Genomic DNA, 13,484 nt, shown 5'->3' with positions numbered 1-13,484 from the left:
AATAAACAAAAGTGAAATTAACAATAAAAATGAACAGTAAACATTACACTCACAAAAGTTCCAAAAGAATAAAGACATTTTAAATGTCATATTATGTCTATATACAGTGTTGTAACGATGTGCAAATAGTTAAAGTACAAAATGGAAAATAAATCAACATAAATATGGGTTGTATTTACAATGGTGTTTGTTCTTCACTGGTTGACCTTTTCTTGTGGCAACAGGTCACAAATCTGGCTGCTGTGATGTCACACTGTGGTATTTCACCCAGTAGATATGGGAGTTCATCAGAATCGGATGTTTTCTAATACTTTGTGGGTCTGTGTAATCTGAGGGAAATATGTCTCTCTAATATGGTCCTACATTTGGCAGGAGGAAAGTGCAGCTCAGTTTCCACCTCATTTTTTGGGCAGTGTTGCACATAGCCTGTCTTCTCTTGAGAGCCAGGTCTGCCTACGGCGGCCTTTCTCAATAGCAAGGCTATGCTCACTGAGTCTGTACATAGTCAAAGCTTTCCTTAAGTTTGGGTCAGTCCCAGTGGTCAGGTATTCTGCCACTGTGTTCTCTCTGTTTAGGACCAAACAACATTCTAGTTTGCTCTGTTTTTTTTGTTAATTCTTTCCAATGTGTCAAGTAATTATCTTTTTGTTTTCTCATGATTTGGTTGGGTCTAATTGTGTTGTTGTCCTGGGGCTCTGTGGGGTCTGTTTGAGAACAGAGCCCCAGGACCAGCTTGCTGAGGGGACTCTTCTCTAGGACCAGCTTGCTGAGGGGACTCTTCTCCAGGACCAGCTTGCTTAGGGGACTCTTCTCTAGGACCAGCTTGCTTAGGGGACTCTTCTCCAGGACCAGCTTGCTGAGGGGACTCTTCTCCAGGACCAGCTTGCTGAGGGGACTCTTCTCCAAGACCAGCTTGCTGAGGGGACTCTTCTCTAGGACCAGCTTGCTGAGGGGACTCTTCTCCAGGACCAGCTTGCTGAGGGGACTCTTCTCCAGGACCAGCTTGCTTAGGGGACTCTTCTCCAGGACCAGCTTGCTGAGGGGACTCTTCTCCAGGACCAGCTTGCTGAGGGGACTCTTCTCCAGGACCAGCTTGCTTAGGGGACTCTTCTCCAGGACCAGCTTGCTGAGGGGACTCTTCTCCAGGACCAGCTTGCTGAGGGGACTCTTCTCCAGGACCAGCTTGCTGAGGGGACTCTTCTCTAGGACCAGCTTGCTGAGGGGACTCTTCTCCAGGACCAGCTTGCTGAGGGGACTCTTCTCTAGGACCAGCTTGCTGAGGGGACTCTTCTCCAGGACCAGCTTGCTGAGGGGACTCTTCTCCAGGACCAGCTTGCTGAGGGGACTCTTCTCCAGGACCAGCTTGCTGAGGGGACTCTTCTCCAGGACCAGCTTGCTGAGGGGACTCTTCTCCAGGACCAGCTTGCTGAGGGGACTCTTCTCTAGGACCAGCTTGCTTAGGGGACTCTTCTCCAGGACCAGCTTGCTGAGGGGACTCTTCTCCAGGACCAGCTTGCTGAGGGGACTCTTCTCCAGGACCAGCTTGCTGAGGGGACTCTTCTCTAGGACCAGCTTGCTGAGGGGACTCTTCTCCAGGACCAGCTTGCTGAGGGCACTCTTCTCTAGGACCAGCTTGCTGAGGGGACTCTTCTCTAGGACCAGCTTGCTGAGGGGACTCTTCTCCAGGACTAGCTTGCTGAGGGGACTCTTCTCTAGGACCAGCTTGCTGAGGGGACTCTTCTCCAGGACCAGCTTGCTGAGGGGACTCTTCTCTAGGACCAGCTTGCTGAGGGGACTCTTCTCCAGGACCAGCTTGCTGAGGGGACTCTTCTCTAGGACCAGCTTGCTGAGGGGACTCTTCTCCAGGACCAGCTTGCTGAGGGGACTCTTCTCCAGGACCAGCTTGCTGAGGGGACTCTTCTCTAGGACCAGCTTGCTTAGGGGACTCTTCTCCAGGACCAGCTTGCTGAGGGGACTCTTCTCTAGGACCAGCTTGCTGAGGGGACTCTTCTCCAGGACTAGCTTGCTGAGGGGACTCTTCTCTAGGACCAGCTTGCTGAGGGGACTCTTCTCCAGGACCAGCTTGCTGAGGGGACTCTTCTCTAGGACCAGCTTGCTTAGGGGACTCTTCTCCAGGACCAGCTTGCTGAGGGGACTCTTCTCTAGGACCAGCTTGCTGAGGGGACTCTTCTCCAGGGAATTGTCTCCTGTTAGGTGGTTGTAGAACTTAACGGTTCTTCTCTCTCTGTCCCCCCTCTCTTCTCTCTCTCTCTCTGTCCCCCCTCTCTTCTCACTCTCTCTGTCCCCCTCTCTCTCTCTCTCTCTGTCCCCTCTCTCTCTCTCTCTCTCTGTCCCCCCCCCTCTCTCTCTCTCTCTCTCTGTCCCCCCTCTCTTCTCTCTCTCTCTGTCCCCCCTCTCGTCTCTCTCTCTCTCTGTCCCCCCCCCTCTCATTTCTCCGTTTGTCCCTAGCCAACCCACTAAACCCGCCACAACAAGCTCCTTTTGTATATATGACCTGTGACCTTAAATTGGTAAAGTACCCAGGATTTAGAGAGCGATCACGATTACCCTCTGACGATCACGCCCAGCGGCCCTTATTAAAACACACCTCACAACGCATGCTTACAGCAGCAGTCCACTGAGCTCCATGAATACCCTGGTCATCTGAAGAGGGATTCATACAGCTCCATGAATACCCTGGTCAACTGAAGAGGGATTCATACAGCTCCATGAATACCCTGGTCATCTGAAGAGGGATTCACACAGCTCCATGAATACCCTGGTCATCTGAAGAGGGATTCATACAGCTCCATGAATACCCTGGTCAACTGAAGAGGGATTCATACAGCTCCATGAATACCCTGGTCAACTGAAGAGGGATTCATACAGCTCCATGAATACCCTGGTCAACTGAAGAGGGATTCATACAGCTCCATGAATACCCTGGTCAACTGAAGAGGGATTCATACAGCTCCATGAATACCCTGGTCATCTGAAGAGGGATTCATACAGCTCCATGAATACCCTGGTCATCTGAAGAGGGATTCACACAGCTCCATGAATACCCTGGTCAACTGAAGAGGGATTCATACAGCTCCATGAATACCCTGGTCATCTGAAGAGGGATTCATACAGCTCCATGAATACCCTGGTCATCTGAAGAGGGATTCACACAGCTCCATGAATACCCTGGTCATCTGAAGAGGGATTCATACAGCTCCATGAATACCCTGGTCATCTGAAGAGGAGGGATTCACACAGCTCCATGAATACCCTGGTCATCTGAAGAGGAGGGATTCACACAGCTCCATGAATACCCTGGTCATCTGAAGAGGGATTCACACAGCTCCATGAATACCCTGGTCATCTGAAGAGGGATTCATACAGCTCCATGAATACCCTGGTCAACTGAAGAGGGATTCACACAGCTCCATGAATACCCTGGTCATCTGAAGAGGGATTCACACAGCTCCATGAATACCCTGGTCATCTGAAGAGGAGGGATTCACACAGCTCCATGAATACCCTGGTCATCTGAAGAGGAGGGATTCACACAGCTCCATGAATACCCTGGTCATCTGAAGAGGAGGGATTCACACAGCTCCATTAATACCCTGGTCATCTGTCGAGGGATTCACACAGCTCCATGAATACCCTGGTCATCTGTCGAGGGATTTATACAGCTCCATGAATACCCTGGTCATCTGAAGAGGGATTCACACAGCTCCATGAATACCCTGGTCATCTGATAGAGGAGGGATTCACACAGCTCCATGAATACCCTGGTCATCCTGAAGAGGAGGGATTCACACAGCTCCATGAATACCCTGGTCATCTGAAGAGGAGGGATTCACACAGCTCCATGAATACCCTGGTCATCTGAAGAGGAGGGATTCACACAGCTCCATGAATACCCTGGTCATCTGAAGAGGAGGGATTCACACAGCTCCATGAATACCCTGGTCATCTGAAGAGGGCTTCACACAGCTCCATGAATACCCTGGTCATCTGAAGAGGAGGGATTCACACAGCTCCATGAATACCCTGGTCATCTGAAGAGGAGGGATTCACACAGCTCCATGAATACCCTGGTCATCTGAAGAGGGATTCACACAGCTCCATGAATACCCTGGTCATCTGAAGAGGAGGGATTCACACAGCTCCATGAATACCCTGGTCATCTGAAGAGGAGGGATTCACACAGCTCCATGAATACCCTGGTCATCTGAAGAGGGATTCACACAGCTCCATGAATACCCTGGTCATCTGAAGAGGGATTCACACAGCTCCATGAATACCCTGGTCATCTGAAGAGGAGGGATTCACACAGCTCCATGAATACCCTGGTCATCTGAAGAGGGATTCACACAGCTCCATGAATACCCTGGTCATCTGAAGAGGAGGGATTCACACAGCTCCATGAATACCCTGGTCATCTGAAGAGGAGGGATTCACAGAGCTCCATGAATACCCTGGTCATCTGAAGAGGAGGGATTCACACAGCTCCATGAATACCCTGGTCATCTGAAGAGGAGGGATTCACACAGCTCCATGAATACCCTGGTCATCTGAAGAGGAGGGATTCACACAGCTCCATGAATACCCTGGTCATCTGAAGAGGAGGGATTCACACAGCTCCATGAATACCCTGGTCATCTGTAGAGGGATTCACACAGCTCCATGAATACCCTGGTCATCTGAAGAGGAGGGATTCACACAGCTCCATGAATACCCTGGTCATCTGAAGAGGAGGTATTCACACAGCTCCATGAATACCCTGGTGATCTGAAGAGGGGGGATTCACACAGCTCCATGAATACCCTGGTGATCTGAAGAGGGGGGATTCACACAGCTCCATGAATACCCTGGTCATCTGAAGAGGGATTCACACAGCTCCATGAATACCCTGGTCATCTGAAGAGGGATTCACACAGCTCCATGAATACCCTGGTCATCTGAAGTGGGATTCACACAGCTCCATGAATACCCTGGTCAACTGAAGAGGGATTCACACAGCTCCATGAATACCCTGGTCAACTGAAGAGGAGGGATTTACACATTAGTAGTTGGCCCGTCTTTGTGGGATTACAGGGTATTGGACCAGTAACCCGGGCATTCTTCGTTACTGGAGACACACACACACACACCAACAAACACACTAGTGTGTGTGGGTGGCAGGTAGCTTAGCGGTTAGAGCGTTGAGCCAGTAACTGAAAGGTTGCTAGTTCGAATCCCCAAGCCTACAAGGTGTAAATCCTGTCCATGTGCCACCCCAAGGCAGTTAACCCTAATGGTTCCAGGGTTTATAATCTCTGACCCTGGTCCTGACCCCACTCCCAGGATGCCTCAGGAGGAGATGGGATAGACCCTGGCCCTGACCCCACTCCCAGGGTGCCTCAGGAGGAGATGGGATAGACCCTGGCCCTGACCCCACTCCCAGGATGCCTCAGGGGGAGATGGGATAGACCCTGGCCCTGACCCCACTCTGAGGGTGCCTCAGGAGGAGATGGGATAGACCCTGGCCGTGACCCCACTCCCAGGGTGCCTCAGGAGGAGATGGGATAGACCCTGGCCCTGACCCCACTCCCAGGGTGCCTCAGGAGGAGATGGGATAGACCCTGGCCCTGACCCCACTCCCAGGATGCCTCAGGAGGAGATGGGATAGACCCTGGCCCTGACCCCACTCCCAGGATGCCTCAGGAGGAGATGGGATAGACCCTGGCCCTGACCCCACTCCCAGGATGCCTCAGGAGGAGATGGGATAGACCCTGGCCGTGACCCCACTCCCAGGATGCCTCAGGAGGAGATGGGATAGACCCTGGCCCTGACCCCACTCCCAGGATGCCTCAGGAGGAGATGGGATAGACCCTGGTCCTGACCCCACTCCCAGGATGCCTCAGGAGGAGATGGGATAGACCCTGGCCCTGACCCCACTCCCAGGATGCCTCAGGAGGAGATGGGATAGACCCTGGCCCTGACCCCACTCCCAGGATGCCTCAGGAGGAGATGGGATAGACCCTGGCCCTGACCCCACTCCCAGGATGCCTCAGGAGGAGATGGGATAGACCCTGGCCCTGACCCCACTCCCAGGGTGCCTCAGGAGGAGATGGGATAGACCCTGGCCCTGACCCCACTCCCAGGATGCCTCAGGAGGAGATGGGATAGACCCTGGCCCTGACCCCACTCCCAGGATGCCTCAGGGGGAGATGGGATAGACCCTGGCCCTGACCCCACTCCCAGGATGCCTCAGGGGGAGATGGGATAGACCCTGGCCCTGACCCCACTCCCAGGATGCCTCAGGAGGAGATGGGATAGACCCTGGCCCTGACCCCACTCCCAGGATGCCTCAGGAGGAGATGGGATAGACCCTGGCCCTGACCCCACTCCCAGGGTGCCTCAGGAGGAGATGGGATAGACCCTGGCCCTGACCCCACTCCCAGGATGCCTCAGGAGGAGATGGGATAGACCCTGGCCGTGACCCCACTCCCAGGATGCCTCAGGAGGAGATGGGATAGACCCTGGCCCTGACCCCACTCCCAGGGTGCCTCAGGAGGAGATGGGATAGACCCTGGCCCTGACCCCACTCCCAGGGTGCCTCAGGAGGAGATGGGATAGACCCTGGCCCTGACCCCACTCCCAGGATGCCTCAGGGGGAGATGGGATATGCCAAAAAAAAAACACTTTCCCAAATTCACACACCGTTGTAAATGTGTGAAATAGGACACATATATACAGCCACCTGGGTTCTGTACTGCTCCTCCTGGGTTCTGTGCTGCCCTCCTGGGCTCTGTGCTGCCCCTCCTGGGCTCTGTGCTCCCCCTCCTGGGCTCTGTGCTGCCCCTCCTGGGTTCTGTGCTGCCCCTCCTGGGTTCTGTGCTGCCCCTCCTGGGTTCTGTGCTGCCCCTCCTGGGTTCTGTGCTGCCCCTCCTGGGCTCTGTGCTGGCCCTCCTGGGTTCTGTGCTGCCCTCCTGGGTTCTGTGCTGCCCCTCCTGGGTTCTGTGCTGCCCCTCCTGGGCTCTGTGCTGCCCCTCCTCTACCTCCGTTCAACTCTGGGTCCGTTTAATAATCTACTCTCTGTAGGGAATAATCCACTAGGTTCAGTGTCCAATCCCTCTTCTATTGGCAAATCTCTCCTCAACACTCTGAAATGGGATCCAAATGTTCTCCTGGTCAGCATCGATGCTGCACAGCAATAACAAGACTAGTTTTCTCCTGGTCAGCATCGATGCTGCACAGCAATAACAAGACTAGTTTTCTCCTGGTCAGCATCGATGCTGCACAGCAATAACAAGACTAGTTTTCTCCTGGTCAGCATCGATGCTGCACAGCAATAACAACAAGACTAGTTTTCTCCTGGTCAGCATCGATGCTGCACAGCAATAACAACAAGACTAGTTTTCTCCTGGTCAGCATCGATGCTGCACAGCAATAACAAGACTAGTTTTCTCCTGGTCAGCATCGATGCTGCACAGCAATAACAAGACTAGTTTTCTCCTGGTCAGCATCGATGCTGCACAGCAATAACAACAAGACTAGTTTTCTCCTGGTCAGCATCGATGCTGCACAGCAATAACAACAAGACTAGTTTTCTCCTGGTCAGCATCGATGCTGCACAGCAATAACAACAAGACTAGTTTTCTCCTGGTCAGCATCGATGCTGCACAGCAATAACAACAAGACTAGTTTTCTCCTGGTCAGCATCGATGCTGCACAGCAATAACAACAAGACTAGTTTTCTCCTGGTCAGCATCGATGCTGCACAGCAATAACAACAAGACTAGTTTTCTCCTGGTCAGCATCGATGCTGCACAGCAATAACAACAAGACTAGTTTTCTCCTGGTCAGCATCGATGCTGCACAGCAATAACAACAAGACGAGTATTTACATTCTGCTGATATCCAATTGGTAGTTACAGTCTTGTCCCGCTAGCTATATGGATCATCAGGCTAGGACTGAGGGGCTAGCGAGGGGCCCTGTTAGCTAGCCACAACACCGACCTGGGTTGAAATACTAATTGAAATCGTTTTCAAAACACTGTATCTGTGCTTGATTGAGCTTGTCCGTTTTACGATTGAACCGATTGAACAGTCTGAAACGTTTAAAACCATGTCCACCTGGCACGCGAAGCCTAAAGCAAACACTATTTGAACCCATGTCTGGTTAACCGTAATCCGTCCCGTCCCCCCCCCCGTCTCAAGCTCAGGCTTATTTGATGAGAAATTTAAGCGGCTTTTCTCAAGGGGTTTTTTTCAGAATAGGCCGTTAGACTCATTAAAAAGTCTATTTACATCGTTGCGTGTGAACACAGTAACATTCTAATGCTGAACACTTAATAAAAATTTAAAAAATTAAAACGTCTCTCTCTCATATTTCTTTGTTCTCTGGTGTATCAGCACAACACAACCCACTTGATGTTGTTCGTTCTCTTTTTTAAAACGTTTTTTTATTAACTCACAGAATTGTTTCTACGGTCTTTAATTCTTTTTTTTGGGGGAGTCCAGTGAGTTGTGAAGTTAACACCGTCACCCCGGACACTATGTTTTTGCGTCCCAAATGGAACCCTAATTCCCCCTTTTTTTGTGTGCACTGACTTGAGAATAGGGTGCTATTTGGGGATGTAACCTAGGATTTCAGGCCCTCTGCTTTATTACAGTGTTGCTACCACGCTTTGTGAGGAGAGAAACCAAGTTTACGGGGAAGATTATACTGCAGAAGAGCCAAGCGCTGACGCCAACCACTGTCGTCTGTATTGATCAATCGTTTCAGAGTAGGAGCGCTGAGCCTAGATCCTAGGCTAAACTGATGCTAGATCAGCACTTCTACTCTGAGATGCTGTGCAGCCCGTGGTGAGGATTGGTTATATCCAACCCCAGGCCTTTAATAGTGGATCAGGGTTATAACCAACCCCAGGCCTTTAATAGTGGATCAGGGTTATAACCAACCCCAGGCCTTTAATAGTGGATCAGGGTTATAACCAACCCCAGGCCTTTAATAGTGGATCAGGGTTATAATCAACCCCAGCCCTTTAATAGTGGATCAGTGTTATAACCAACTCCAGGCCTTTAATAGTGGATCAGGGTTTTAACCAACCCCAGGCCTTTAATAGTGGATCAGGCTTATAAACAAACCCAGGCCTTTAATAGTGGATCAGGCTTATAAACAAACCCAGGCCTTTAATAGTGGATCGGGGTTATAACCAACCCCAGGCCTTTAATAGTGGATCGGGGTTATAACCAACCCCAGGCCTTTAATAGTGGATCAGGGTTATAACCAACCCCAGGCCTTTAATAGTGGATCAGGCTTATAACCAACCCCAGGCCTTTAATAGTGGATCAGGGTTATAACCAACCCCAGGCCTTTAATAGTGGATCAGGCTTATAAACAAACCCAGGCCTTTAATAGTGGATCGGGGTTATAACCAACCCCAGGCCTTTAATAGTGGATCGGGGTTATAACCAACCCCAGGCCTTTAATAGTGGATCAGGGTTATAACCAACCCCAGGCCTTTAATAGTGGATCAGGCTTATAAACAAACCCAGGCCTTTAATAGTGGATCGGGGTTATAACCAACCCCAGGCCTTTAATAGTGGATCGGGGTTATAACCAACCCCAGGCCTTTAATAGTGGATCGGGGTTATAACCAACCCCAGGCCTTTAATAGTGGATCAGGGTTATAACCAACCCCAGGCCTTTAATAGTGGATCGGGGTTATAACCAACCCCAGGCCTTTAATAGTGGATCAGGGTTATAACCAACCCCAGGCCTTTAATAGTGGATCAGGGTTATAACCAACCCCAGGCCTGCAGCACTGCAGTGTGCTGTGCACTGCCAATAAGTAACACCCACCTGTATAGAGAACGCATTGTGTTATGGAGAGAGTTACAAAGACAATCTCCTGATGATGTAATTTGTCCTTCTCTGCAGGTGTTGTATAAGGTGTACATGTCCTTCGTGGAGGTGGGCCCTGAGAATGTTCAGACAGCTGACTATTTCAAAGGAGTGGGTGAGGATGTGTTCTGTTATTAGCTGTAATCTGTTAGCTGTAGTTTATTTACACTATGATATCCTTCTCCTGATTTCCTGTCTCTGAACCTAAAGACTCTCCCTCCCCATCTTCCTCCTCCTCCCCCATCTCCTCCTGCTCCCCCGTCTCCGCCTGTCTCCCCACCCTTCCTCCTCCTCCTCCCTATCTTCCTCCTCCCCTCGCCTCTTCCTCCCTGTCTCCCACCCTCTTCCTGCCTGTCTCCCCACCCTTCCTCCTCCCCTCTCCTCTTCCTGCCTGTCTCCCTCTACCCTTCCTCCTCCCCATCTTCCTCCTCCCTCTCCTCTGCCTCCCGCTCTCCCCACCCTTCCTTCTCCCCATCTTCCTCCTCCCCTCTCCTCTTCCTCCCTGTCTCCCTCTACCCCTCCTTCTCCCCATCTTCCTCCTCCCCTCTCCCTCCCTGTCTCCCTCCACCATTCCTCCTCCTCCTCCCCTCTCCTCCTCCTCCCCATCTTCCTCCTCCCCTCTCCTCTTCCTCCCTGTCTCCCTCTACCATTCCTCCTCCTCCCCTCTCCTCTTCCTCCCTGTCTCCCTCCACCCCTCGTCCTCCTCCCCATCTTCCTCCTCTCCTCTTCCTCCCTATCTTCCTCCTCTCCTCTTCCTCCCTGTCTCCCTCTACCCCTCCTTCTCCCCATCTTCCTCCTCTTCCTCCCTGTCTCCCTCCACCCTTCCCCCTCCTCCTCCTCCCCTCTCCTCTTCCTCCCTGTCTCCCTCTACCCCTCCTCCTCCCCATCTTCCTCCTCCTCACTCCTCTTCCTCCCTCTCCTCTTCGTCCCTGTCTCTCTCCACCCTTCCTCCTCCCCTCTCCTCTTCCTCCCCGTCTCCCTCCACCCTTCCTCCTCCTCCCCCCTCCTCTCCTTCCTCTCCCTCCTCAGCCTCCTTCCTCATCGTCAGTATTGGGGGAACCATGGTGGGTCTGATATTTGCTGCTCTCCTAGCCTTCCTCACGCGTTTCACCAAGAAGGTCCGCATCATTGAGCCTCTCTTGGTCTTCCTCATGGTCTACCTGGCCTACCTCACCGCTGAACTCTTCTCTCTGTCCGCCATCTTGTCGTGAGTACATCTTTAGTGTGTGTTATAGAAATCACCACGGAAAATGTGATGGCCTGCACTCAAAAAATATGTTTGCATTTGTTTCATCACTGATGCTACGTGTCAGCGTGAATCATGTCTTCTATCTCCCCCCTTCATAACATTACAGTTGCTAACAGCTAACAGCTAACAGGCTGTGTGTTTATAGATGGACTGAGGTAATACTGGCTGGGGGTTATTGTATAACAGGCTGTGTGTTTGTAGATGGACTGAGGTAATAATGGCTGGGGGTTATTGTATAACAGGCTGTGTGTTTATAGATGGACTGAGGTAATAATGGCTGGGGGTTATTGTATAACAGGCTGTGTGTTTGTAGATGGACTGAGGTAATAATGGCTGGGGGTTATTGTATAACTAACAGGCTGTGTGTTTATAGATGGACTGAGGTAATAATGGCTGGGGGTTATTGTATAACAGGCTGTGTGTTTGTAGATGGACTGAGGTAATAATGGCTGGGGGTTATTGTATAACAGGCTGTGTGTTTATAGATGGACTGAGGTAATAATGGCTGGGGGTTATTGTATAACAGGCTGTGTGTTTATAGATGGACTGAGGTAATAATGGCTGGGGGTTATTGTATAACAGGCTGTGTATTTGTAGATGGACTGAGGTAATAATGGCTGGGGGTTATTGTATAACAGGCTGTGTATTTATAGATGGACTGAGGTAATAATGGCTGGGGGTTATTGTATAACAGGCTGTGTGTTTATAGATGGACTGAGGTAATAATGGCTGGGGGTTATTGTATAGCAGGCTGTGTGTTTGTAGATGGACTGAGGTAATAATGGCTGGGGGTTATTGTATAACTAACATGCTGTGTGTTTGTAGATGGACTGAGGTAATAATGGCTGGGGGTTATTGTATAACAGGCTGTGTGTTTATAGATGGACTGAGGTAATAATGGCTGGGGGTTATTGTATAACAGGCTGTGTGTTTGTAGATGGACTGAGGTAATACTGGCTGGGGGTTATTGTATAACAGGCTGTGTGTTTATAGATGGACTGAGGTAATAATGGCTGGGGGTTATTGTATAACAGGCTGTGTGTTTATAGATGGACTGAGGTAATAATGGCTGGGGGTTATTGTATAACAGGCTGTGTGTTTGTAGATGGACTGAGGTAATAATGGCTGGGGGTTATTGTATAACAGGCTGTGTGTTTATAGATGGACTGAGGTAATAATGGCTGGGGGTTATTGTATAACTAACAGGCTGTGTGTTTATAGATGGACTGAGGTAATAATGGCTGGGGGTTATTGTATAACTAACAGGCTGTGTGTTTATAGATGGACTGAGGTAATAATGGCTGGGGGTTATTGTATAACAGGCTGTGTGTTTGTAGACGGACTGAGGTAATAATGGCTGGGGGTTATTGTATAACAGGCTGTGTGTTTATAGATGGACTGAGGTAATAATGGCTGGGGGTTATTGTATAACAGGCTGTGTATTTATAGATGGACTGAGGTAATAATGGCTGGGGGTTATTGTATAACAGGCTGTGTATTTATAGATGGACTGAGGTAATAATGGCTGGGGGTTATTGTATAGCAGGCTGTGTGTTTGTAGATGGACTGAGGTAATAATGGCTGGGGGTTATTGTATAACAGGCTGTGTGTTTATAGATGGACTGAGGTAATAATGGCTGGGGGTTATTGTATAACAGGCTGTGTGTTTATAGATGGACTGAGGTGAATGAACCTACAGCAGCCAAGGTGATAATGGCTCTGGGGGTTATTTTGGGTTGTTTTGCTGTTCTCCAAATAGCATTTAAAAAAAGGTTTTAAATTGTATTGAAATACAGTAAATGAGCTTCAACTTTCAAAAAATTCCCCCCCCCCTCTTCCGGACTTCACTGAAACTCGAACCCTGGGCCCAGATCTGGGCCCAGATTCTCTCAACCTTCTCTAGAAGAAATCTCTTCTTAGCTGCCATTTTTTTCCTCTTAACTATAACTATAGATTTAAGAAGAAAGTTAAGCAAAGTTGTTACTCCTTAAAAAAGGTTCTTGGAAATTATCTTACGCTGTTTACTTGTGTTTCTCCTTAAGCAAAAAAGTTAAGAAATTATATTCTTGAAAATAGAGTTTGTGGGAAATGTTTTTTAAATTCCTAGATATCTAAACCATTGTTTTAAACTCAAGGGCAGTGAGAGAAAACAGCTCATGAAAACAATTGAACTTAATTCACTCACAAACTTTATCTGAAAGTTTCAGTATTGATTATTTTTAAACCCAAAAACAGTCATCTCAGTTGTAAATATGCTAACATGATTACCGTTGCTAACTAGATAGCTAGCTAAATCGGTTGCCTAGCAACAAACATCTTAAGAAGATATTTGAGGATTTTGTAAGA

General features: G+C 49.7%; 1 protein-coding gene across 1 annotated transcript in view; it reads left to right on the top strand.

The window, feature by feature from the left end:
- The window catches only part of slc9a5 (solute carrier family 9 member A5), a 100,290-nt gene that overhangs the window by 46,954 nt on the left and 39,852 nt on the right, over window positions 1-13,484 (top strand). The window contains exons 5-6 of the mRNA XM_082969909.1: window positions 9,926-10,004; window positions 10,919-11,096. Of these exons, the coding sequence (XP_082826035.1) occupies window positions 9,926-10,004; window positions 10,919-11,096 (257 nt within the window). The remainder of the gene's footprint in view (window positions 1-9,925; window positions 10,005-10,918; window positions 11,097-13,484) is intronic.

The sequence above is a fragment of the Salmo salar genome, chromosome 26 (genome assembly GCF_965601325.2).
Source record: "Salmo salar chromosome 26, fSalSal1, whole genome shotgun sequence".
Classification (NCBI taxonomy): domain Eukaryota; kingdom Metazoa; phylum Chordata; class Actinopteri; order Salmoniformes; family Salmonidae; genus Salmo; species Salmo salar.
This window is presented reverse-complemented; position numbering and strand designations above follow the sequence as displayed.